The sequence below is a fragment of the Leuciscus leuciscus genome, assembly GCF_965113295.1.
Source record: "Leuciscus leuciscus genome assembly, chromosome: 22".
Classification (NCBI taxonomy): domain Eukaryota; kingdom Metazoa; phylum Chordata; class Actinopteri; order Cypriniformes; family Leuciscidae; genus Leuciscus; species Leuciscus leuciscus.
In genome coordinates, this window is record NC_138746.1 from 37,174,511 (window position 1) to 37,198,114 (window position 23,604).

Consider the following 23,604-nt stretch of genomic DNA (forward strand, 5'->3'; position numbering starts at 1 on the left):
CCAGGTGTGTGTGTGTGTGTGTCCAGGTGTGTGTGTGTGTCCAGGTGTGTGTGTGTGTGTGTCCAGGTGTGTGTGTCCAGGTGTGTGTGTCCAGGTGTGTGTGTGTGTGTGTGTGTGTGTGTGTCCAGGTGTGTGTGTGTGTGTCCAGGTGTGTGTGTGTGTGTGTGTGTGTGTGTGTCCAGGTGTGTGTGTGTGTGTGTGTGTCCAGGTGTGTGTGTGTGTGTGTGTGTCCAGGTGTGTGTGTGTGTGTCCAGGGGTGTGTGTGTGTGTGTGTGTGTGTGTGTGTGTGTGTGTGTGTGTGTGTGTGTGTGTGTGTCCAGGTGTGTGTGTGTGTGTGTGTGTGTGTGTGTGTGTGTGTGTGTGTGTGTGTCCAGGTGTGTGTGTGTCCAGGTGTGTGTGTGTCCAGGTGTGTGTGTGTGTGTGTGTGTCCAGGTGTGTGTGTGTGTGTGTGTGTCCAGGTGTGTGTGTGTGTGTCCAGGTGTGTGTGTGTGTGTCCAGGTGTGTGTGTGTGTGTGTGTGTGTGTGTGTGTGTGTGTGTGTCCGGGTGTGTGTGTGTGTGTGTCCGGGTGTGTGTGTGTGTGTGTCCAGGTGTGTGTGTGTGTGTGTCCAGGTGTGTGTGTGTGTGTGTCCAGGTGTGTGTGTGTGTGTGTGTGTGTCCAGGTGTGTGTGTGTGTGTGTGTGTCCAGGTGTGTGTGTGTCCAGGTGTGTGTGTGTCCAGGTGTGTGTGTGTCCAGGTGTGTGTGTGTGTCCAGGTGTGTGTGTCCAGGTGTGTGTGTCCAGGTGTGTGTGTCCAGGTGTGTGTGTCCAGGTGTGTGTGTCCAGGTGTGTGTGTCCAGGTGTGTGTGTCCAGGTGTGTGTGTCCAGGTGTGTGTGTGTGTGTGTGTGTGTGTGTGTGTGTGTGTGTGTGTGTGTGTGTGTGTGTCCAGGTGTGTGTGTGTGTGTGTGTCCAGGTGTGTGTCCAGGTGTGTGTGTGTGTGTGTGTCCAGGTGTGTGTCCAGGTGTGTGTCCAGGTGTGTGTGTCCAGGTGTGTGTGTCCAGGTGTGTGTGTCCAGGTGTGTGTGTCCAGGTGTGTGTGTCCAGGTGTGTGTGTCCAGGTGTGTGTGTCCAGGTGTGTGTGTCCAGGTGTGTGTGTCCAGGTGTGTGTGTGTGTGTGTGTGTGTGTGTGTGTGTGTGTGTGTCCAGGTGTGTGTGTGTGTGTGTGTGTGTGTCCAGGTGTGTGTGTGTGTGTGTGTGTGTCCAGGTGTGTGTGTGTGTGTCCAGGTGTGTGTGTGTGTGTCCAGGTGTGTGTGTGTGTGTCCAGGTGTGTGTGTGTGTGTGTGTGTTTGGTGTGTGTCCGGTGTGTGTGTGTTTGGTGTGTGTCCGGTGTGTGTGTGTTTGGTGTGTGTCCGGTGTGTGTGTGTTCAGGCGTGGCCATCGGCCTGATCTCCAGAGCCAGCGCTGTGTGTGTGTTCAGGTGTGTGTGTGTTCTAGGGCTGTCAAAATTGCTCAAAAATGACGTTCGAATATTCCCTCTAAAAAACACACGAATATTCGAACTACCTCAGTCTCGCTCGCTCTCTCTCTCTCTCTCTCTCTCTCTCTCTCTCTCTCTCTCTCTCTCGTGCCCTCGCGCTCACGCTCTCTCTGCGCATAACGGTAAAATGAACAACAATAAGCACATGTTGAGTGCTGATCAAGAGTTTTGTGCAAGCAATTTAAGGTCGCGACTCTTGCCCCAAATATAGCAGGCTTCATTCAGTGATTGAAACAAATGTATTAACATTAATTGAAGTTTTACAGTATAGAACCGACATTGAACGCTCCGAGCGAGCTGTGCTGTGGTAAACATGGAACTTTTCTGTTTAACGTTAAATAAAATGAGGCACACAATTCCGAGAAATGTGACAACAAAGAACTTTTACCCTGAGGTTCATAAAAAATAAAGTGCTATTAAAAAAGAAAAAGGCTACTTACATTATTGGTGCTTGTATTAAAAAAAGGAAAAACTGACTGCAATTTATTCCATTGTCTTTTAGTGCACTGTCAACTTTCAGCAGTGACGCTGTGCTAGACAGTGCGACTCGTGTGACCTGTCCCTCAGGCAGCGCGCGCGCCCACTCGCAGAGCAGACAGCCACGCCTCTGCTTCCGCGGGAGTGTTTTTCCATATTCGAAATTCACATTCGAATATTAATTTTCACGTTCGAATTGTTCAGGTGTGTGTGTGTTCAGGTGTGTGTGTGTTCAGGTGTGTGTGTGTTCAGGTGTGTGTGTGTTCAGGTGTGTGTGTGTTCAGGTGTGTGTGTGTTCAGGTGTGTGTGTGTTCAGGTGTGTGTGTGTTCAGGTGTGTGTGTGTTCAGGTGTGTGTGTGTGTGTGTGTTCAGGTGTGTGTGTGTGTGTGTGTTCAGGTGTGTGTGTGTGTGTGTGTTCAGGTGTGTGTGTGTGTGTGTGTTCAGGTGTGTGTGTGTGTGTTCGTGTGTGTGTGTTCAGGTGTGTGTGTGTGTGTGTGTTCAGGTGTGTGTGTGTGTGTGTGTTCAGGTGTGTGTGTGTGTGTGTGTTCAGGTGTGTGTGTGTGTGTTCGTGTGTGTGTGTTCGTGTGTGTGTGTTCGTGTGTGTGTGTTCGTGTGTGTGTGTTCGTGTGTGTGTGTTCGTGTGTGTGTTCGTGTGTGTGTTCGTGTGTGTGTTCGTGTGTGTGTTCGTGTGTGTGTTCGTGTGTGTGTTCGTGTGTGTGTTCGTGTGTGTGTGTGTTCAGGTGTGTGTGTGTTCAGGTGTGTGTGTGTGTGTGTGTGTTCAGGTGTGTGTGTGTGTGTGTGTGTGTGTGTGTGTGTGTGTGTGTGTGTGTGTGTGTGTGTGTGTGTGTGTGTTCAGGTGTGTGTGTGTGTTCAGGTGTGTGTGTGTGTGTGTGTTCAGGTGTGTGTGTGTGTGTGTGTTCAGGTGTGTGTGTTCAGGTGTGTGTGTTCAGGTGTGTGTGTTCAGGTGTGTGTGTTCAGGTGTGTGTGTTCAGGTGTGTGTGTGTGTGTTCAGGTGTGTGTGTTCAGGTGTGTGTGTTCAGGTGTGTGTGTGTTTGGTGTGTTCAGGTGTAGGTGTGTGTGTTCAGGTGTGTGTGTGTTCAGGTGTGTGTGTGTGTTCAGGTGTGTGTGTGTTCAGGTGTGTGTGTGTTCAGGTGTGTGTGTGTTTGGTGTGTTCAGGTGTAGGTGTGTGTGTGTGTGTGTGTGTGTGTGTGTGTGTGTTCAGGTGTGTGTGTGTGTGTGTGTTCAGGTGTGTGTGTGTTCAGGTGTGTGTGTGTTCAGGTGTGTGTGTGTTCAGGTGTGTGTGTGTTCAGGTGTGTGTGTGTTCAGGTGTGTGTGTGTTCAGGTGTGTGTGTGTTCAGGTGTGTGTGTGTGTGTGTGTGTGTGTATGTGTAGGAGCCATACTTACCACCTTATTTAATTTGTATAAATTTGTTCATTTAAATATCAGTTTGTTATTTATTGTTAATTGTTTATTTCTCTGAGTGTGTGCCCTCTATAGGTGAGAGGTGAAAAGTTGCATAAAGGATAGGCCACCCCTGACAGGAAGGGGGCGCTGGTGCAAGAGCACACAGTCTTTTGACCGTACACTTGGAGCTAGGGTGGCATGGTGCAACAAACGTGCAAGCGGCCTAAAAGTTGTTTGTTTTGTTTTATGTTACAATGCATCTTTATTTTTGATTTAATAAACTTCAGTTATTTGTTTGAAACATCAACACGCCTCTCTGGATCTATGTATGGTACGCGTCAGAAACATAGCATCAGCATCTCCCACAGTGGACAAGAAACAAGGAGTAAAAATAGGAGACTTGTTTTACCACTACAACATGTCAAAAGACTTGCTTTGAAAATGGACTTGTGAAAATGGAATATGTTTGGGAAAAGAGTATCCTTAAACTTGAATGGAGTGGATGGACTGTTTGAAGACCGCATGGCATTGGTTGCAGAGAACAAAGGAAACATCTCAAAGAGGTATGTGTTTGCGGAAACAATGTGCTGAGTTAAAATTGAATGTTATTGGAAAGACTTTCAAGTTTGATTCTGCAAACTGTGGATGAAAGGATTGATTTGATGAGTTCAAAGGTCTTGATGCATGCCATTTTAAAGAGGAAATCAAAGGAAATTTGAAAAGTTTGTGTCGTTGGAAAGAGGACATTTGCTTGTTGGAAAATGGACGAGTCTTATCTAGAACAATTCCCAAACTCCGCTCAAAAAGACTTGAATGAGGTTGCTGCTCGTTTGAAAGCCTCTAGAGCAGGCAAGATGGCACACCTTACAAGACGAATGAATATTGTTAACTCTTTGATGACTGATGTTGAATATCTTGAAGAAGTAAAGGGAAACATGATGAAGTTCAATGAAATGTTTGATGAATTCAAGTCTCTTCAAGATTCATATGTACAAGTGTTGAGTGAAGAGGATAAAGTTGAAGACCTGAAAACATGGTATGAACCAAGAATGAAACAAGTTGATATGTTTGTTTCTACTGTTGAGAATTGGATGTCTACTATTCAAGAACCTGACTCTCAAACTAGTACTCAAGTTTCTTCTGCTCTAAAAGTGAATGACCAGCTAAATGATGATGAAGATAACACTTCAGTTGTTTCATCTGTGCGTAGCAGTAGATCTGGCAGATCTAGCAGATCACATTCAAGCAGATCAAGTGTGTCAACATCAGCCTCAGTGCGTATCTGTGCAGAGGCAGAGAGGGCAGCTTTACTTGCCAAAGCCAATGCACTGCAACGAAAACATGCTATAGAGAAGAAAGAGGAGGAACTTAGAAAGATGAAGGAGGTGTGGGAAGTTCAAGCTGAAATTGCTGCCAACACAGCAAAAATTGAGTATCTCAAAAATGCTGAGACCTCAATAACCAATGGAAATGTTGTCGAAAAAGATGCCATGAATGTGTATTGTAAAGAGATGCTGGATAAAAACCTCTCCAGTGCAACAAACGCACAAGATGTGCGCCCAAAAGAAACTTTCCCAACTCAGACTGCAAGACATTCTTATCCTCAGAATATCAATGCAATTCAACAATCCACCACTGTGAACACTGACTCCAAATCCCCTGCACAAATCTCTCATACAGCTCAAGCAAGACCTCAAGAAAGTAGAGAACCATCTCCTAATGTCATTCAAGGGCCTGATCTTGCTAGAATTCTTCAAAAACAAAACAACTTGACAGACATGCTTGTAAAACAACAACTTCTTTCCACCTTACCAAGAGGGGAAATTCCTATGTTTAGTGGAGATATTCTGCAGTACAGGTCATTCCTTCATTCTTTTGAGCACATCATTGAAACTAAGACGGATGATAATGCAGACAGGCTGCACTTTCTCATTCAGTACACAAGAGGGCTACCACAGGAGCTGGTAAGAAGTTGCCAACACATGTCACCAATCCAAGGTTACCAAAAGGCAAAGCAGCTATTGAAAGAACACTTTGGTAATGCATATAGGATTTCGTGTGCTTATATCGAGAAAGCACTCTCCTGGCCTTCAATCAAACCAGAAGATCCAAAGGCTTTACAGGCCTTCGCATTGTTTCTTAGAAGCTGCTGTAATAGTATGGAAGACTTGGAGTTCATGGAAGAGCTGGACACGGTCTCCAATATGAGGAGTATTGCTTTTAAACTCCCATACAAGCTCAGAGAGAGGTGGCGCACAAAGGCATTTGAGTTGCAAGAACAGAGGAGGACCAAGGTAAAGATGGCAGATCTCGTCAGCTTCATTGAAAAACAAGCTAACATTGTCTCAGACCCAATATTTGGTGATCTGCAAGACCCAAGCCCAAGTCAAGGAAAGCCCAAAGTATTGAAACCCAAATCCAAAGGCAGTTTTGCTACCAATGTGCATGTGAACTCACCACAGACGGCATCTAGGGATTCCCAGCCAAAGTCATGTCTTTACTGTAACAACGAACATGATTTGATGTCATGCTTGCAGTTTGAAAAGCAGCCACACAGGGAAAAGATCAACTTTATTAGACAGAATGGAATCTGTTTTGGGTGTTTAATCAAAGGAGGACATCTGAGTAAAGACTGCACACAGCATCTTTACTGCTCCATATGCAACAAACAGCATCCAACTGTGTTACACATTAAAGTGTTGGAATCTTCTAAACAACTTAAGAAAACACCTGTGAGTAGCACACAGGTCTCTCTTCAAGATGGTAAGCATGCTGGAGTCAGAAACATGCAGATTTATACAGAATGTTTGTTGTCGATTGTACCAGTACAGGTTAAAAGTTCAAAAGGAAGTAAAATTCTGCACACATATGCCTTTCTTGATCCTGGTAGCTCGGCAAGCTTCTGCACAGAGGATCTTATGAGGAAACTCAACATTACTGGAAGAAAGACCAATATTCTTCTTCGAACAATGAGCCAGGATAAGTCTGTGCCCTCTTACATTGTCAGTGGGTTGGAAGTTTCTTCGTTGGAAGAAAGTAACTTCATCCACCTGCCAGAAGTCTACACCCAAAAGATCATGCCTGTTGACACCTGTAACATTCCCACAAAGGAAGAACTATCTAAATGGCCATACCTGAGTCAGGTACAGTTTCCTAGGATTCCAGCCAAGGTGGAGTTGTTGATTGGAAGCAATGCTCCCAAAGCCATTGAACCTTGGGAAATCCTTAATAGCCAAGGGGATGGGCCTTATGCAGTTAAGACCCTACTAGGATGGGTTATTAATGGTCCTTTAAAAGGCAAAAACACAGCAAACAGAAACAGCTGTGATGATGTTATTGTTAACAGAATTTCTGTCTCGAACTTGGAAGAAATGTTGATGCAACAATACAAACATGATTTTAATGAGAGGTCAAATGAAGAGAAGGCTGAAATGTCTATAGAAGACAAAAGATTCATCAAGATTGCAGAAGAGTCAATAAAGTTGAAAAATGGACATTACACTCTTGATCTACCTTTTCGCAAAGACAACACAGTGTTGCCTAACAATTACCAAGTGGCAGAACAGCGACTTCAAAGTTTGAAAAGAAAGTTCAAGAGGAATGAAAAATTCAAAACCGACTATACTGAATTTCTAACAGAAGTCATAAATAAGGGCTATGCTGAAGTGGTGCCGCAACAAGAGCTGAAAAGATCAGATGGTCAATTGTGGTACATCCCACATCATGGTGTATATCATCCCCAAAAACAGACCATAAGGGTGGTCTTTGACTGTGCTGCTACTTTTCGGGGTGGATCCCTCGGCTTGGAGCTTCTTCGGGGTCCTGATTTGACCAGCGCACTTTTTGATGTTTTGACCGGATTTCGCCAGGAACCTGTGGCAGTTGTGACAGATGTCGGGGCGGTGTTCCATCGGGTCAGAGTGTCGGGATCGGATGTTGACTTCTTGCGGTTCCTCTGGTGGCCAAGTGGTGATGTTAGCATGCCTGCTGTGGAACATCGAATGTTGGTACATCTATTTGGGGCAGTCTCATCCCCCAGCTGTGCAAACTTTGCTCTGAGGCAAACAGCCAAAGACAACAAAGACTGTTTTCGAACTGAGGTGATAAACACTGTTGAGAACAACTTCTATGTAGATGATTGCTTGAAGTCCCTTCCAACAGAGCATGAAGCAGTAGAATTGGTGAAAGACCTAACATCTCTCTGTCAAACAGGAGGATTCCACCTCACAAAATGGGTGAGTAACAGTCGCACTGTTCTTGCACATATTCCAAAAGAAGACAGAGCTCAGAATGTAAGGGAATTGGATCTCGATAGGGAAAAGCTTCCCACTGAAAGAGCTCTTGGATTGTTGTGGTACGTGGAGAATGATGTGTTTAAGTTCAATATCACTGTCAAGTGCAAATCCCACTCCCGGAGAAACCTACTTGAGCTCCATCTATGATCCACTTGGATTTTTGAGTCCCTTTACTCTACCTGCCAAATTGCTTATCCAAGACCTCTGTAGGAGTAAATGTGGTTGGGATGAGGAAATACCACAGGCTGCAGTGGATAAGTGGACAAAGTGGATAAAGGATCTTGACGAGATAGAAGATTTCAGAGTGGCACGTTGTGTAAAGCCAACTGGTTTTGGAATGCTGAAGCAAGCAGAGCTGCATCATTTCTCTGATGCTAGTGAACAAGGATACGGCATAGTGAGTTACTTGAGACTGACTGATGATATGCGCACTGTACATGTGTCTTTCATGTTGGGAAAAGCCAGAGTGGCCCCACTTAAGCACGTCACAATTCCACGTCTAGAACTTACAGCTGCAGTGCTAGCAGTCAGAGTGGACATTATGGTAAGAAAAGCTTTGGAGCTCGATCTCAAAAGCTCAACATTTTGGACTGATAGTCAGTCAGTGCTGAAATACGTTGCAAATGAGAATGCAAGATTCCGCACATTTGTAGCAAATAGGATCTCTGTTATTAGAGAAAACACAGATGTTAAACAGTGGAAATTCATCAGGACAAAGCAGAACCCTGCTGACCTAGCATCAAGAGGGGTGAGTGCTGGCACATTGGTGAAGTGCAAAGAGTGGATCCATGGACCAGACTTTCTATGGAAGAAAGAAGAGGAATGGCCTAAAGAGTCCCTGGGACCCATTTCCATATCGCTCTCACTCGATGATCTTGAAGTTAAAAGGAACACCACTGTTTATAGTACTGTCATCAAAGAAAAGGAAAATCCTACCAGCCAACTGCTTAACTATTTCTCAAGTTGGACAAAGCTAAAGTTGGCAGTAGCGTGGTTCTTGAAGTTCAAGAATATCCTTCGCTTGCTTACTGCAAAAAGAAAAGAAATACAGGCAACCTGCATGAATAAGAACATTCAGAGCCAAAACAAGGTATGTAATGAAATTAAAGCATTCAAGACATCACTTTGTGGACAATCCATATGCTTGGATGATCTCTGTAAAGCAGAAAAGTCCATTGTTGAGTTTTGCCAGAAACAAAGGTATTCAGAGGAAATGTCAAGAATTAAAAAGACATCACTTGTTGGAAAGCGCTTGAAAAGATTCAGCAGCCTATACAAGCTAGATCCAGTGATGGATGATGGAGTTTTGAGGGTTGGAGGAAGGTTGGACAAGTCTGCAATGCCTGAGGAGACCAAGCGACCAATAATACTTCCAAAAGATATTCACATCTCCACACTTATCCTTCAACACATACACGAACAGCTCGGACATGCTGGCAGAAACCATGTTCTCTCACACCTGAGAAAGAAATATTGGATTATAAATGCCAATTCTGCAGCCCGTAAAGTTCTTTCTAAATGTGTTGTGTGCAAGCGTGTAAGAGGAAAGATTGGGGAGCAAAAGATGGCAGATTTGCCAAAGGAAAGACTACAAGCTGATCTCCCACCTTTCAGCAATGTTGGCGTTGACTACTTTGGACCTTTTATGACAAAAAGAGGAAGAAGTTAGGTAAAAAGATATGGGGTTATTTTCACTTGCATGACAAGCAGGGCAGTTCACCTAGAAATGGCTCACTCACTGAACACAGATTCCTGCATTGATGCTTTAAGAAGATTCATAGCCAGAAGAGGCCAAGTTATGCATATTCGTTCTGATAACGGGACTAACCTGGTGGGTGCAAAAAGAGAGTTACAGAATTCACTTTCAGAATGGAACAAAAGTACAATCCAGAAGGCAATGCTCCAGAAAGGAATTCACTGGACGTTTAATCCTCCAGCAGCCTCACATCATGGGGGAGTATGGGAGAGGCTCATTCGAATGGTGAGGCAGATCTTCTGCTCTATTTTACAACAACACACCCTCGATGATGAAGGACTACAAACACTCTTTTGTGAGATTGAAGCAATTTTGAATAGTCGTCCCATTACCACAATGTCTGATGACCATCATGATCTGGAACCTTTGACACCAAATCACATTCTTCTGTTAAAGTCTAGCCCTACATTGCCACCTGGATTGTTTCAAAGGTCAGACGTATACAACAGACGTCGGTGGAGGCAAGTACAGTATTTAGCAGACCTGTTTTGGAAGAGGTGGTCACAAGAATACTTACCATTACTACAGGAACGTCAGAAATGGTTAACTGCAAAAAGAGGTATTGTTTTAGTCGTGGACAGTTCAGCACCTCGTGGATCGTGGCCTATTGGAAGAGTAACAGAAGTTTTTCCTGATTCCAAAGGACTCATAAGAGCTGTTAAACTTAAGACGAAGACTGGTTTCTTAGAAAGACCTATTACCAAACTTTGCCTACTATTGGAAGATGCAGAGGGTTAGATCTGGGCCATAGAGGTGACGACTGTGGAACAATTAAAGAATGAGTATTAATTTTTCTTGTATAGACTCCATTTGGCTCCATTTACATTTAATGTATTGTAATTGATGCTTAAACGCTCAATTAGGGGCCGGGTGTAGGAGCCATACTTACCACCTTATTTAATTTGTATAAATTTGTTCATTTAAATATCAGTTTGTTATTTATTGTTAATTGTTTATTTCTCTGAGTGTGTGCCCTCTATAGGTGAGAGGTGAAAAGTTGCATAAAGGATAGGCCACCCCTGACAGGAAGGGGGCGCTGGTGCAAGAGCACACAGTCTTTTGACCGTACACTTGGAGCTAGGGTGGCATGGTGCAACAAACGTGCAAGCGGCCTAAAAGTTGTTTGTTTTGTTTTATGTTACAATGCATCTTTATTTTTGATTGAATAAACTTCAGTTATTTGTTTGAAACATCAACACGCCTCTCTGGATCTATGTATGGTACGCGTCAGAAACATAGCATCAGCATCTCCCACAGTGGACAAGAAACAAGGAGTAAAAATAGGAGACTTGTTTTACCACTACAGTGTGTGTGTGTGTGTTCGTGTGTGTGTGTTCGTGTGTGTGTGTTCGTGTGTGTGTGTTCGTGTGTGTGTGTTCGTGTGTGTGTGTTCGTGTGTGTGTGTTCGTGTGTGTGTGTTCGTGTGTGTGTGTTCGTGTGTGTGTGTTCAGGTGTGTGTGTGTGTTCAGGTGTGTGTGTGTTCAGGTGTGTGTGTGTTCAGGTGTGTGTGTGTTCAGGTGTGTGTGTGTTCAGGTGTGTGTGTGTTCAGGTGTGTGTGTGTTCAGGTGTGTCTGTGTTCAGGTGTGTGTGTGTTTGGTGTGTTCAGGTGTAGGTAGGTGTGTGTGTGTGTGTGTGTGTGTGTGTGTGTGTGTGTGTGTTCAGGTGTGTGTGTGTGTGTGTGTGTGTGTGTGTGTGTGTGTGTTCAGGTGTGTGTGTGTGTGTGTGTTCGTGTGTGTGTGTGTGTGTGTGTGTGTGTGTGTGTGTGTGTTCAGGTGTGTGTGTGTGTGTGTTCAGGTGTGTGTGTGTGTTCAGGTGTGTGTGTGTGTTCAGGTGTGTGTGTGTGTTCAGGTGTGTGTGTGTTCAGGTGTGTGTGTGTTCAGGTGTGTGTGTGTTCAGGTGTGTGTGTTCAGGTGTGTGTGTGTGTGTGTGTTCAGGTGTGTGTGTGTGTGTGTTCAGGTGTGTGTGTGTGTGTGTTCAGGTGTGTGTGTGTGTGTGTTCAGCTGTGTGTGTTCAGGTGTGTGTGTGTTTGGTGTGTTCAGGTGTAGGTAGGTGTGTGTGTGTGTGTGTGTGTGTGTGTGTGTGTTCAGGTGTGTGTGTGTGTGTGTGTGTGTGTGTGTTCAGGTGTGTGTGTTCAGGTGTGTGTTCAGGTGTGTGTGTGTTCAGGTGTGTGTGTGTTCAGGTGTGTGTGTGTTCAGGTGTGTGTGTGTTCAGGTGTGGGTGTGTTCAGGTGTGTGTGTGTGTGTGTGTGTGTTCAGGTGTGTGTGTGTTCAGGTGTGTGTGTGTTCAGGTGTGTGTGTGTTCAGGTGTGTGTGTGTTCAGGTGTGTGTGTGTTCAGGTGTGTGTGTGTTCAGGTGTGTGTGTGTTCAGGTGTGTGTGTGTTCAGGTGTGTGTGTGTTCAGGTGTGTGTGTGTTCAGGTGTGGGTGTGTTCAGGTGTGGGTGTGTTCAGGTGTGTGTGTGTGTGTGTGTTCAGGTGTGGGTGTGTTCAGGTGTGTGTGTGTGTGTGTGTTCAGGTGTGTGTGTGTTCAGGTGTGTGTGTGTTCAGGTGTGTGTGTGTTCAGGTGTGTGTGTGTTCAGGTGTGTGTGTGTTCAGGTGTGTGTGTGTTTGGTGTGTTCAGGTGTGGGTGTGTTCAGGTGTGGGTGTGTTTTGGTGTGTGTGTTCAGGTGTGTGTGTTTGGTGTGTGTGTTCAGGTGTGGGTGTGTTCAGGTGTGGGTGTGTTCAGGTGTGGGTGTGTTCAGGTGTGTGTGTGTTCAGGTGTGTGTGTGTTCAGGTGTGTGTGTGTTCAGGTGTGTGTGTGTTCAGGTGTGTGTGTGTTCAGGTGTGTGTGTGTTCAGGTGTGTGTGTGTTCAGGTGTGTGTGTGTTCAGGTGTGTGTGTGTGTGTGTTCAGGTGTGGGTGTGTTCAGGTGTGGGTGTGTTCAGGTGTGGGTGTGTTCAGGTGTGGGTGTGTTCAGGTGTGGGTGTGTTTGGTGTGTTCAGGTGTAGGTGTGGGTGTGTTCAGGTGTGTGTGTGTGTTCAGGTGTGTTTTGGTGTGTGTTTTCAGGTGTGTGTGTGTTCAGGTGTGTGTGTTTGGTGTGTGTGTTCAGGTGTAGGTGTGGGTGTGTTCAGGTGTGGGTGTGTTCAGGTGTGGGTGTGTTCAGGTGTGTTCAGGTGTGTTCAGGTGTGTTTTGGTGTGTGTGTTCAGGTGTGTGTGTGTTCAGGTGTGTTTTGGTGTGTGTGTTCAGGTGTGCCCGTGTCCTCGGCTGTAGCCGGCGTGGCCATCGGCCTGATCTCCAGAGCCAGCGCTGAGAAGCCGTCAGAGATCCAGGACTACCGGCTCCTGACGGATATTCTGGTAGGTGTTCTTCAGCTTCTGTTCTCAGAGCGTCTCAGAGCCTGTCTTCATCCTGTTGTGTTTCTCAATCAAGGGCATAGAAGATTACAACGGAGACATGGACTTCAAGATGGCAGGGAGCAGCAAGGGCATCACGGCTCTACAGGTGAACTACAGGAACATCCTGACTTTAGAAACCTGGCGAATCTGTTTCAGTTAGGAGCGCACTCAGGACAAAAGCTGTTACAGGATAACATTTCTCAAGTGCATTATCTTAGGAAAAGGGTATTACAGAAGCATCCTAACTCGCTTAGGTCCTCACTTTAAACTTATGTAGAAGGCAATCGTAAAAATCACTTTACATTAGCCATGTCCGAGAATGGCGTTACAGTTATTAATAATGCAAGATGAAGAATTACAGTTATGTTTAGTGGTGGAAAGACTTTTATAGACTCAAGTGATGTGCTGCTCTATGACCACAAAACACTGATAAATAATTACAGACGCTCATAAAATATAGTGATAAACTTCGTCTTTTCTACCAAGCTTATCAAAACATCTTTTTCTGCAGCACTGAAACTAAAAGATCACAGATTTAGTTTATCTCTGTTTACTTCACGGCAGCTGCTGCATCGTTGGTTGCTTGGCTAACAGATTTAATCTGCATAATCCGAAAAATACTAAAGTGATCCAATTCGGACAGATGTAATCTAAAAGTAATCTGATTCGGTAGAAAGTAATCTGAAAGTAATCTAAAATTGATCCAATTCAGTTGAAAGTTATTTAAAAGTAATCCAGTTAGGTCTAAAGTAATCTAAAGGTAAGCCGATTCAATTGAAAGTAATCCGACTCAGATGAATGTAATCTAAAATTGAAGTAATCTTACATTTAATCCAATTCGGACTGAAGTACAAGTAATCCAGTTAGGTCTAAGGTAAGTCTAAGTCTAAAGGTAATCCTATTCAGTCGGAAGTAATCCAATTCGGATGAACGTAATCTAAAAGTGATCTGATTCGGCAAAGTAATTCGACTCGGATGGATGTAATCTCAAAGTAATCCGATTTAGACAGAAGTAATCCAATTCTGCTGAAAGTAATCAGATTCAGACAAAAGTCATCTAACAGTAATCCGATTTCACAGAGTAATCCGACTTGGACAGATGTAATCTAAAAGTAATCCAATTCAGTGAAGTGTATTACCTAAAATCGGGACTCTACAGTGTGACACATACGAGTAGATTAACGAACTCGATGGAGTAGTTTAAGATTTCCTCACTTCAGATATGATACGATCAGACAGGAATCCTAAATCAAGTAAAGATTTGCTTCAAGTAAAGATTTGCTGTCTAAAATATTAGAAAAAGTGGTGTCCGCTCAACTGGGCTCTTTCTTGCAACAAAATGATATCTATGAAAAGTTTCAGTCTGGATTCAGACCGCATCATAGCACTGAAACTGCGCTCGTTAAAATCACAAATGATTTACTTTTAGCTTCTGACCAAGGCTGTATCTCAATACTAGTTTTACTTGATCTTAGTGCTGCGTTCGATACTATAGATCACACAATACTCTTAGATCGACTACAAAATTATACTGGTGTTCAAGGACAAGCATTAAGCTGGTTCAAATCATACCTATCTGACCGCTACCATTTTGTCTATTTAAATGGAGAAAAATCGATCATAACTCCAGTAAACTATGGAGTGCCGCAGGGATCTGTATTAGGCCCTCTGTTATTTTCAATATATATGATGCCACTTGGAAATATTATAAGGAAACATGGAATTAGTTTCCATTGTTATGCTGATGACACTCAAATATATATTTCATCACGGCCGGATGAAAACGCTACATTTTCCAAATTGACAGAGTGTGTTAAAGATATAAAAGATTGGATGACGCGTAATTTTCTTTTATTAAATCCAGACAAGACAGAGGTAATACTTATCGGTTCAAAAAACCGCCCACAAAACCTCGCACAATACAACTTTAACATCATAGGATGTCCTGTTACTTTATCCTCTACAGTAAAAGACCTGGGTGTTATACTCGATTGCAACCTGTCTTTTGAAAATCATATTTCTTATGTTACAAAAACAGCCTTTTTCCACCTTAGAAACATTGCTAAGCTACGTAATATGCTATCAGTATCTGATGCAGAAAAGTTAGTTCATGCATTCATGACCTCGAGACTGGATTACTGTAATGCTTTATTAGCTGGTTGTCCTGCATCCTCAATAAACAAGCTACAGTTAGTCCAAAATGCCGCCGCTAGAGTTCTTACGAGATCAAGAAAATATGATCATATAACACCGATTTTATCATCACTGCATTGGTTACCTATAAAGTTCCGTATTAATTACAAGGTATTGCTACTGACTTATAAAGCCCTAAACGGCTTAGCTCCAGTCTATTTAACGGATCTTCTATCGCCCTATAATCCATCGCGCTCTTTGAGATCACTAAATTCAAGGCTTTTGGTCATACCTAGGATATCCAGAACCACCAAAGGAGGGAGAGCATTTTCACATTTGGCTCCAAAACTCTGGAATAGTCTTCCTGATACTGTTCGTTGCTCAGACTCGCTCTCCCAGTTTAAAACTAGATTAAAGTCGCATCTCTTCAGCCAGGCATTCATATAATCCTACAGTTCAAACTACAATCCGGCCTCTATCCAATGCCAGAGGAGAACTGGCCCCCGACTGAGCCTGGGTTCTCCCAAGGTTTTTTTTTTCTCCATTAAGGCACCTGATGGAGTTTTAGGACACCATTAGGTCACTTGATGGAGTTTTTCGGTTCCTTGCCACTGTTGCCTTTGGCTTGCTCAGTTGGGGATATTTTGGGGATATTTAATTTAATTTTATCAATCAATAAATTCCTCTTGAAACAAACTTTGTTGTATTATTTTAATTTAATACTGTGAAGCTGCTTTGATGCAATCTGTATTGTGAAAAGCGCTATACAAATAAACTTGACTTGACTTGACTTGACTTCTGTAATACGAATTTGTGAGATATTTGAGATGAACTTCTGAGATCTTAAGATAGACTGTTCCAGTAGACTGTTCCGTCTAGTGCAATATTCTTTAACTCAGGTGATATTTATATTTATATTATTCATACTACTCAAAATACTGTAAATATGTTCATAATCTGTAAATGTTTATCCGGACTAAACCCAACTGTGACCCTACTTTTTTACTTTTATACTATTTTTTTATATATTTTATTCTTAGAATTTGTATTACTATGTTTCTTGTTGTATTTGTATTTGTATATGTGCACTGGAAGCTTCAGTACCAAGAAAAATTCCTTGTGGGTGCAAGCACACTTGGCAATAAAGCTCTTTCTGATTCTGATTCTGATTCTAAAACGCCTCATCATGTGATCGGTCATCGGTGTTTCCCGCAGGCTGATGTTAAAATCCCAGGACTTCCTCTGAAGATCGTGATGGAGGCCATACAGCAGGCCACAGGTACGCCTCACTCCACGAGCATCATGGGACGCACAGCAGTGGGTGTTTGACGTGCCGTTTTCTGCTTTCTCTTCCAGTGGCCAAAAGAGAGATTCTAGGCATCATGAATAAGAGCATTTCCAAACCCCGGAGCTCCCGGAAGGAGAACGGGCCGGTCGTGGGTATGATCCGTGATCAGTGATCCATGATCCGTTCCTCGTATTCCTGCTGTTTCTCTGACCCTGCTGTGAACTCTTTCCCTCAGAGAACATCAGCGTGCCTTTATCCAGACGAGCTCGGTTCGTCGGTCCAGGAGGATTTAATCTGCGCAGACTGCAGGCTCAGACAGGTGAAGATGAGGATCTGCAGTACATCAGATTCAAGACCTTTCAAACACTCATGATCAGAGTTTACATGATTACGTTATTCACACAATAACAGTAAATTGTAAATGTTTTCTATCCTGACAAACACATTTTAATTCTATGTTAAGCATTTAATTATTATTATTTATTAATATGAGTATAATTATTTGAATTATCACTTAGTAAGTAATTTAACCATGTATTATATCTTTGGAAGACTTTTGTGTTTCAAACACATTAAACTGCACAAATTACCATTTCATATTTACATGCAATGCAGGGATTTTATATAAAGGGATTATATAAATATTGATATTTTCTTTCTCTCTGTATTGTTATATTACAATGGTACAATTATCCTATTCAAATCAATGTGATTATTTGAGTTGGGTCAAAAGCAATCTAAAAGTAATCTGATTCAGACAAAAGAAAACCAATTCGAACTAACGTAATCTATTAGTAATCCAATTGAAACTAGTCTAAAAGTAATCTGATTCGGCCAAAAGTAATCAGAGTCAGACGAACTTAAAGGGATACTTCAACATTTAGCATTAAGCTTTGTATTAGTAGAAAACCTGTAGTATTTTCGGATTACCGTGCTTCCCTCCCTCATATCCCCCTGAGACGAGAGATTTATGTATTTTTTTGGTCTGGAAAAAATCCTCAGATGACACAAAAATCGTCAATTTGCGTCATCGGAGGATTTTTTGGCCAGAGGCGAGAGACTCCAGCCAGTAGGAGGAGCTGTCCCGCATGTCTTCAACCCGCCCATAGGGGGTTCTCACTCACAGAATGTACACATAAGCCCCTTTCACACAGCGCTTTGAACCCGGGAAATTGCTGGCAAATTGCCAGAGCGCCTTCTGTGTGAACGCAAACTCGACCCGGGATTTATGCCGGGATCAATGCCGGGTCGGGACCTAGTAACATTGCCGTGTTCAGTCCCGGAACACGCGCTGTGTGAACAAAAGCCGTAATAATGCCGTGTCATAGTGATGACGCTGAAGCTGGGATCGTTGTGAAACGGTACGTAATGCGCAAGTTTATGATCGAATCAGAGAAAAAAATGCACAGGCGTGGTTTCTCGAGAGAGAGAGAGATCGCAGCTCATAAGCAAACTTAAGACGCTGCTGAGATTACAAGTCACATCGATGTCACGTGTCTTTACGGCATTTTTACGGGTTGTGTGTGAACGCACTCTCTGATTCCGGAAAAGCCACCCCTCAGCCTCGTCCTGCTCACCGTTCTCCCGCGCCCCTCAGCCTCGTCCTGCTCACCGTTCTCCCGCGCCCCTCAGCCTCGTCCTGTTCTCCCGCACCCCTCAGCCTCGTCCTGCTTGCCGTTCTCCCGCGCCCCTCAGCCTCGTCCTGTTCTCCCGCACCCCTCAGCCTCGTCCTGTTCTCTCGCACCCCTCAGCCTCGTCCTGCTCGCCGTTCTCCCGCGCCCCTCAGCCTCGTCCTGTTCTCCCGCACCCCTCAGCCTCGTCCTGCTTGCCGTTCTCCCGCGCCCCTCAGCCTCGTCCTGCTCACTGTTCTCCCGCACCCCTCAGCCTCGTCCTGCTCGCCGTTCTCCCGTGCCCCTCAGCCTTGTCCTGCTCACCGTTCTCCCGCACCCCTCAGCCTCGTCCTGCTAGCCGTTCTCCCGTGCCCCTCAGCCTCGTCCTGTTCTCCCGCACCCCTCAGCCTCGTCCTGCTTGCCGTTCTCCCGCGCCCCTCAGCCTCGTCCTGCTAGCCGTTCTCCCGTGCCCCTCAGCCTCGTCCTGCTCACCGTTCTCTCGCACCCCTCAGCCTCGTCCTGCTCGCCGTTCTCCCGCGCCCCTCAGCCTCGTCCTGTTCTCCCGCACCCCTCAGCCTCGTCCTGCTTGCCGTTCTCCCGCGCCCCTCAGCCTCGTCCTGCTCACTGTTCTCCCGCACCCCTCAGCCTCGTCCTGCTCACCGTTCTCCCGCACCCCTCAGCCTCGTCCTGCTCGCCGTTCTCCCGTGCCCCTCAGCCTTGTCCTGCTCACCGTTCTCCCGCACCCCTCAGCCTCGTCCTGCTAGCCGTTCTCCCGTGCCCCTCAGCCTCGTCCTGCTAGCCGTTCTCCCGCGCCCCTCAGCCTCGTCCTGCTCACCGTTCTCCCGCGCCCCTCAGCCTCGTCCTGCTCACCGTTCTCCCGCACCCCTCAGCCTCGTCCTGCTCACCGTTCTCCCGCACCCCTCAGCCTCGTCCTGCTCACCGTTCTCCCGCGCCCCTCAGCCTCGTCCTGCTCGCCGTTCTCCCGCGCCCCTCAGCCTCGTCCTGCTCACCGTTCTCCCGCGCCCCTCAGCCTCGTCCTGCTCACCGTTCTCCCGCACCCCTCAGCCTCGTCCTGCTCGCCGTTCTCCCGCGCCCCTCAGCCTCGTCCTGCTCGCCGTTCTCCCGCACCCCTCAGCCTCGTCCTGCTCACCGTTCTCCCGCGCCCCTCAGCCTCGTCCTGTTCTCCCGCACCCCTCAGCCTCGTCCTGCTCGCCGTTCTCCCGCGCCCCTCAGCCTCGTCCTGTTCTCCCGCGCCCCTCAGCCTCGTCCTGTTCTCCCGCGCCCCTCAGCCTCGTCCTGCTCGCCGTTCTCCCGCGCCCCTCAGCCTCGTCCTGTTCTCCCGCACCCCTCAGCCTCGTCCTGCTCACTGTTCTCCCGCACCCCTCAGCCTCGTCCTGCTCACCGTTCTCCCGCGCCCCTCAGCCTCGTCCTGTTCTCCCGCGCCCCTCAGCCTTGTCCTGCTCGCCGTTCTCCCGCGCCCCTCAGCCTCGTCCTGCTCGCCGTTCTCCCGCGCCCCTCAGCCTCGTCCTGCTCGCCGTTCTCCCGCGCCCCTCAGCCTCGTCCTGCTCACCGTTCTCCCGCGCCCCTCAGCCTCGTCCTGCTCGCCGTTCTCCCGCGCCCCTCAGCCTCGTCCTGCTCGCCGTTCTCCCGCGCCCCTCAGCCTCGTCCTGTTCTCCCGCACCCCTCAGCCTCGTCCTGCTCACTGTTCTCCCGCACCCCTCAGCCTCGTCCTGCTCGCCGTTCTCCCGCGCCCCTCAGCCTTGTCCTGCTCGCCGTTCTCCCGCTCCCCTCAGCCTCGTCCTGCTCGCCGTTCTCCCGCGCCCCTCAGCCTCGTCCTGTTCTCCCGCGCCCCTCAGCCTCGTCCTGCTCGCCGTTCTCCCGCGCCCCTCAGCCTCGTCCTGCTCGCCGTTCTCCCGCGCCCCTCAGCCTCGTCCTGCTCGCCGTTCCCCCGCGGCCGTCAGCCTCGTCCTGCTCGCCGTTCTCCCGCGCCCCTCAGCCTCGTCCTGCTCGCTGTTCTCCCGCGCCCCTCAGCCTCGTCCTGCTCGCCGTTCTCCCGCGCCCCTCAGCCTCGTCCTGCTCGCCGTTCTCCCGCGCCCCTCAGCCTCGTCCTGTTCTCCCGCGCCCCTCAGCCTCGTCCTGCTCGCCGTTCTCCCGCGCTCCTCAGCCTCGTCCTGCTCGCCGTTCTCCCGCGCCCCTCAGCCTCGTCCTGCTCGCCACAGTAAACATGATGAATGGCGACTGTAGAACGCAAAAGCCGAATCCCGGACATTTTGGGCGATCTCGAAATCCCGGGCAAACTCATCACGGAGACTCACTAGTAGCCTAGCCTTGTTGTTTAACTGCTCTGTAACCGGTAGGCGTGGCTTGGGAGTGGCCTCCTAGGGCAGCGAAGCAAGTGCATTCTGGAAGTTGTTGTCTTTCATCCACATGAGCCAAAAATACACTTTTTGGCTTTTCTCAGTCTAGAAAGCTCCAAATTCAAAAATAATTTCACATTTCTTCTACATAAATGACCCATTTTAAATACACATTCATCTTTCCAGAGGTGAAGTATCCCTTTAATCTAAAAGTAATCCAATTCGCCGAAAGAAATCTGATTGAATGTAGTCTAAACGTAATCTGGTTCAGTCTAAAGTAATCTAAAAGTAACCCTATATAGCTGAAACTCATCCGATTCTGACAAGTGTAGTCTAGAAGTAATCCAGTTCAGTAAGATGTGTACTGGAACAGATTCCCCAGTTCTCTTCATGTGATTTTCCTCAGACTGTGATTGTCAGTAACCTCTGCATCAGCTGATGAAGCTCTGCTCTTCTCCGTCAGGTGTGACCATCAGTCAGGTGGATGAGGAGTCGTTCTGTGTGTTCGCTCCCACTCCCAGTGCCATGAGTGAAGCCCAGGAGTTCATCCGGGACATCTGTAAAGATGATGTGCGTGCAGGAGCAGCTGGTTCTTCTCTGGTGTGTGTTGTGTGAGACTGACACCTGTGTGTGTGTGTGTAGCAGGAGCAGCAGCTGGAGTTCGGAGCCGTGTACACCGCCAGCATCACAGAGATCAGGTAGAGCTCTCTCTCACACACAGCTCAGTCTCACAGGGTTTATCACGGCTGAAGCTGACTCTGTGTTTCAGGGACATCGGTGTGATGGTGAAGCTGTACCCCAACATGAGCGCTGTCCTCCTGCACAACTCACAGCTGGACCACAAACGGGTCAGAACATTCACACACGTTCTAATCTAGAGCATGTCTGTATCAGAAGCTCCTCTAGAGTTATTAATGCAGAGTTTATAGACACTGACAGTCTTGAGGATAATGTGGCGTTATTGTTCTCCAGCTGATTTAGTGACGGTTGAAACACTGATTGATTGATTTCAGGAAGTTGTTCTGTATCTTCTGATGTTCACTGATGTTTATTTGCTGCTATAACTAGTAGTGTTGAGGAAGAGATGATCGGTTCTTCTGTCACGCACATTAAACACACACACACACTAGTGATGTATGTCTCGAGACCGGTCTCGAGACCACTTTTACGTGGTCTCGGTCTTGTCACGGTCTTTGGTCTTGGTCTTGTCTTGGTCTCGGACCTCTCGGTCTTGTCTTGGTCTCGCTGTCTCAGACCGACATAGTGGTCGGGGAATTTAGCAATACAATACTACAATATCCACGACGACACAACGTTCGATAATGCAACATTATTATCCGCAACGGAACGGATTGAAGCGCGCGTCCGAGTGAAAGTGCGGCGTGTGCGCGAGCCACACCAGAAAACACTTTATCCGCGCCACTGATCGCAGCGGCAACGAGCACTTTGATCACTTGATTTAAAAAACACATAGTGACATGATGGGTTTTAACTTCATTCAGGAGAGTTTGGGTAACTGCACAACTGACAGATGACTTTGAGCGCACCGCCAACAGTGTGTGTGTGTGTGTGTGTGTGTGTGTGTAACCATAGCGACAAAACGACCAACTTTCGGATCCTGCACTTAAGCCTATAATTTCGTTTTTTAAAAATTGAATTATGTATTTAAAAGTTGCAGAATGGATTCATTTGGAGACTCCGAAATCGGCAGGGATAGGCAGGCATTTGCTTAGATAAATTTGTGACTTTGATATCTGTGTGTGTGTGTTGTTTGATTACAGTATTGTAGGCTATTTAAGATGGTGTTAGACTAAATAAATGGTCTTTTAAATATCATATGCATATCTCCGTTGTGTTGACTAAACATTAGGCCTAATCCAAGTTTATAACTGTGTATCTTTAATTTGATGTTACGATTTCATCTACACATTAAGTATAATTTCAATTGGTTACATATTTCTCATTCTTTAGACAGTTGTTGGAGGAGCAAGATGGTGTTGGAGGTGTTTGATGTTTTGTCAGATGAACCAGTCAGTACCAGTCATGTCAGTCCTCAACAGTACACAAAAGTTAAGGGAGTCTCAATCCTCTAATAGTGCAGTAACAGCCGTCATGCAATTGCTACACATAGTTGACACAGTCTGCAAAAACATTTACAGTGAGCTCACAGTCACACACATGACATGGTCTGTCTCTGTATTGTTCTGCCTGTGTAGTTGAAGTAATACCGTCTAATATGTATTGAATGTAAACTGCGGCTGAACCCTAGTATGCTGCTGTTCTTGAATTCATACAAGTTGCTTAGCTTCAACTCTAGTCTGTTTTTTTTTCCCCTCCGGTCTCGACTTGGTCTCGGTCTTGGTCTTGGTCTTGACTTGGTCTGTCTTGGTCTTGGTCTTGGTCTTGACTTGGTCTGTCTTGGTCTTGGTCTTGGTCTTGACTTGGTCTGTCTTGGTCTTGGTCTTGGTCTTGGTCTTGGTCTGTCTTGGTCTGTCTTGGTCTTGGTCTTGGTCTTGACTTGGTCTGTCTTGGTCTCGACTTGGTCTTGGTCTTGACTTGGTCTGTCTTGGTCTTGGTCTTGGTCTTGACTTGGTCTCGATACCCTCTGGTCTTGGGTAGTGTCTTGGTCTCGGTTTAGGTGGTCTTGACTACAAGTCTAACACACACACTCATTTATGGACTATATTTAGTGATGAAACTGACAGGATCTGAGAGCTGAGACTTTGATTCATATCAACAGTATCAAAGATTATTGAGATTATGGGATGGCAGGAGATACAGAGAACGTGTGGTGAAGGTTCAGCACGGACTGAGAGATCGATTCTTGATATTTAAGAATCAGTATCGGTTCATCTGATGGATGTATATCATCACACGGCCCTCTGTCTCACACACACACTTACACACACGCACTGTTCTTCCTGATGTGTGTGTTTCTGCAGATCAAGCATCCCAGCGCTCTCGGACTGGAGGTCGGCCAGCAGATCCAGGTGATGAACAGCTCAATCCTCCACAATCTCGTGTCTGAGTCTCTTGATTAACGTGTTCGGCTCTTCTAGGTGAAGTACTTCGGCCGGGACCCGACGGACGGCAGAATGAGACTCTCTCGTAAGGTTCTTCAGTCTCCGGCGTCAGCGACCGTGAAGAGTCTGAGCGAGAGACACAGCATCTCTATAGGAGCGCCTGGCGACCCCGCCGCTGACCCCTAGAGATTACTCCATATTTTATAATAAACACTCTTATTATATACATTATCCTCACACAAACAGCTTCAGCTTCTGCATTACATGTGTGCAAAACCCTGAAACGTGAAGGTGTTGATCTCTGTCCTGCAGCTGTTTCTGATGAGAAACAGGCCACATTTTGTACTAAAGAAATAAACGAGTCCCACACACACACA

The 23,604-nt window shown here is 46.3% G+C and overlaps 1 protein-coding gene across 1 annotated transcript in view; it reads left to right on the forward strand.

The window, feature by feature from the left end:
- The window catches only part of pnpt1 (polyribonucleotide nucleotidyltransferase 1), a 34,207-nt gene extending 10,603 nt beyond the window's left edge, over positions 1-23,604 (forward strand). The window contains exons 19-28 of the mRNA XM_082153231.1: positions 12,668-12,777; positions 12,851-12,922; positions 16,165-16,228; positions 16,306-16,389; positions 16,473-16,556; positions 20,668-20,774; positions 20,847-20,902; positions 20,974-21,052; positions 23,147-23,194; positions 23,264-23,604. Of these exons, the coding sequence (XP_082009357.1) occupies positions 12,668-12,777; positions 12,851-12,922; positions 16,165-16,228; positions 16,306-16,389; positions 16,473-16,556; positions 20,668-20,774; positions 20,847-20,902; positions 20,974-21,052; positions 23,147-23,194; positions 23,264-23,413 (854 nt within the window). The 3' untranslated portion in view covers positions 23,414-23,604. The remainder of the gene's footprint in view (positions 1-12,667; positions 12,778-12,850; positions 12,923-16,164; positions 16,229-16,305; positions 16,390-16,472; positions 16,557-20,667; positions 20,775-20,846; positions 20,903-20,973; positions 21,053-23,146; positions 23,195-23,263) is intronic.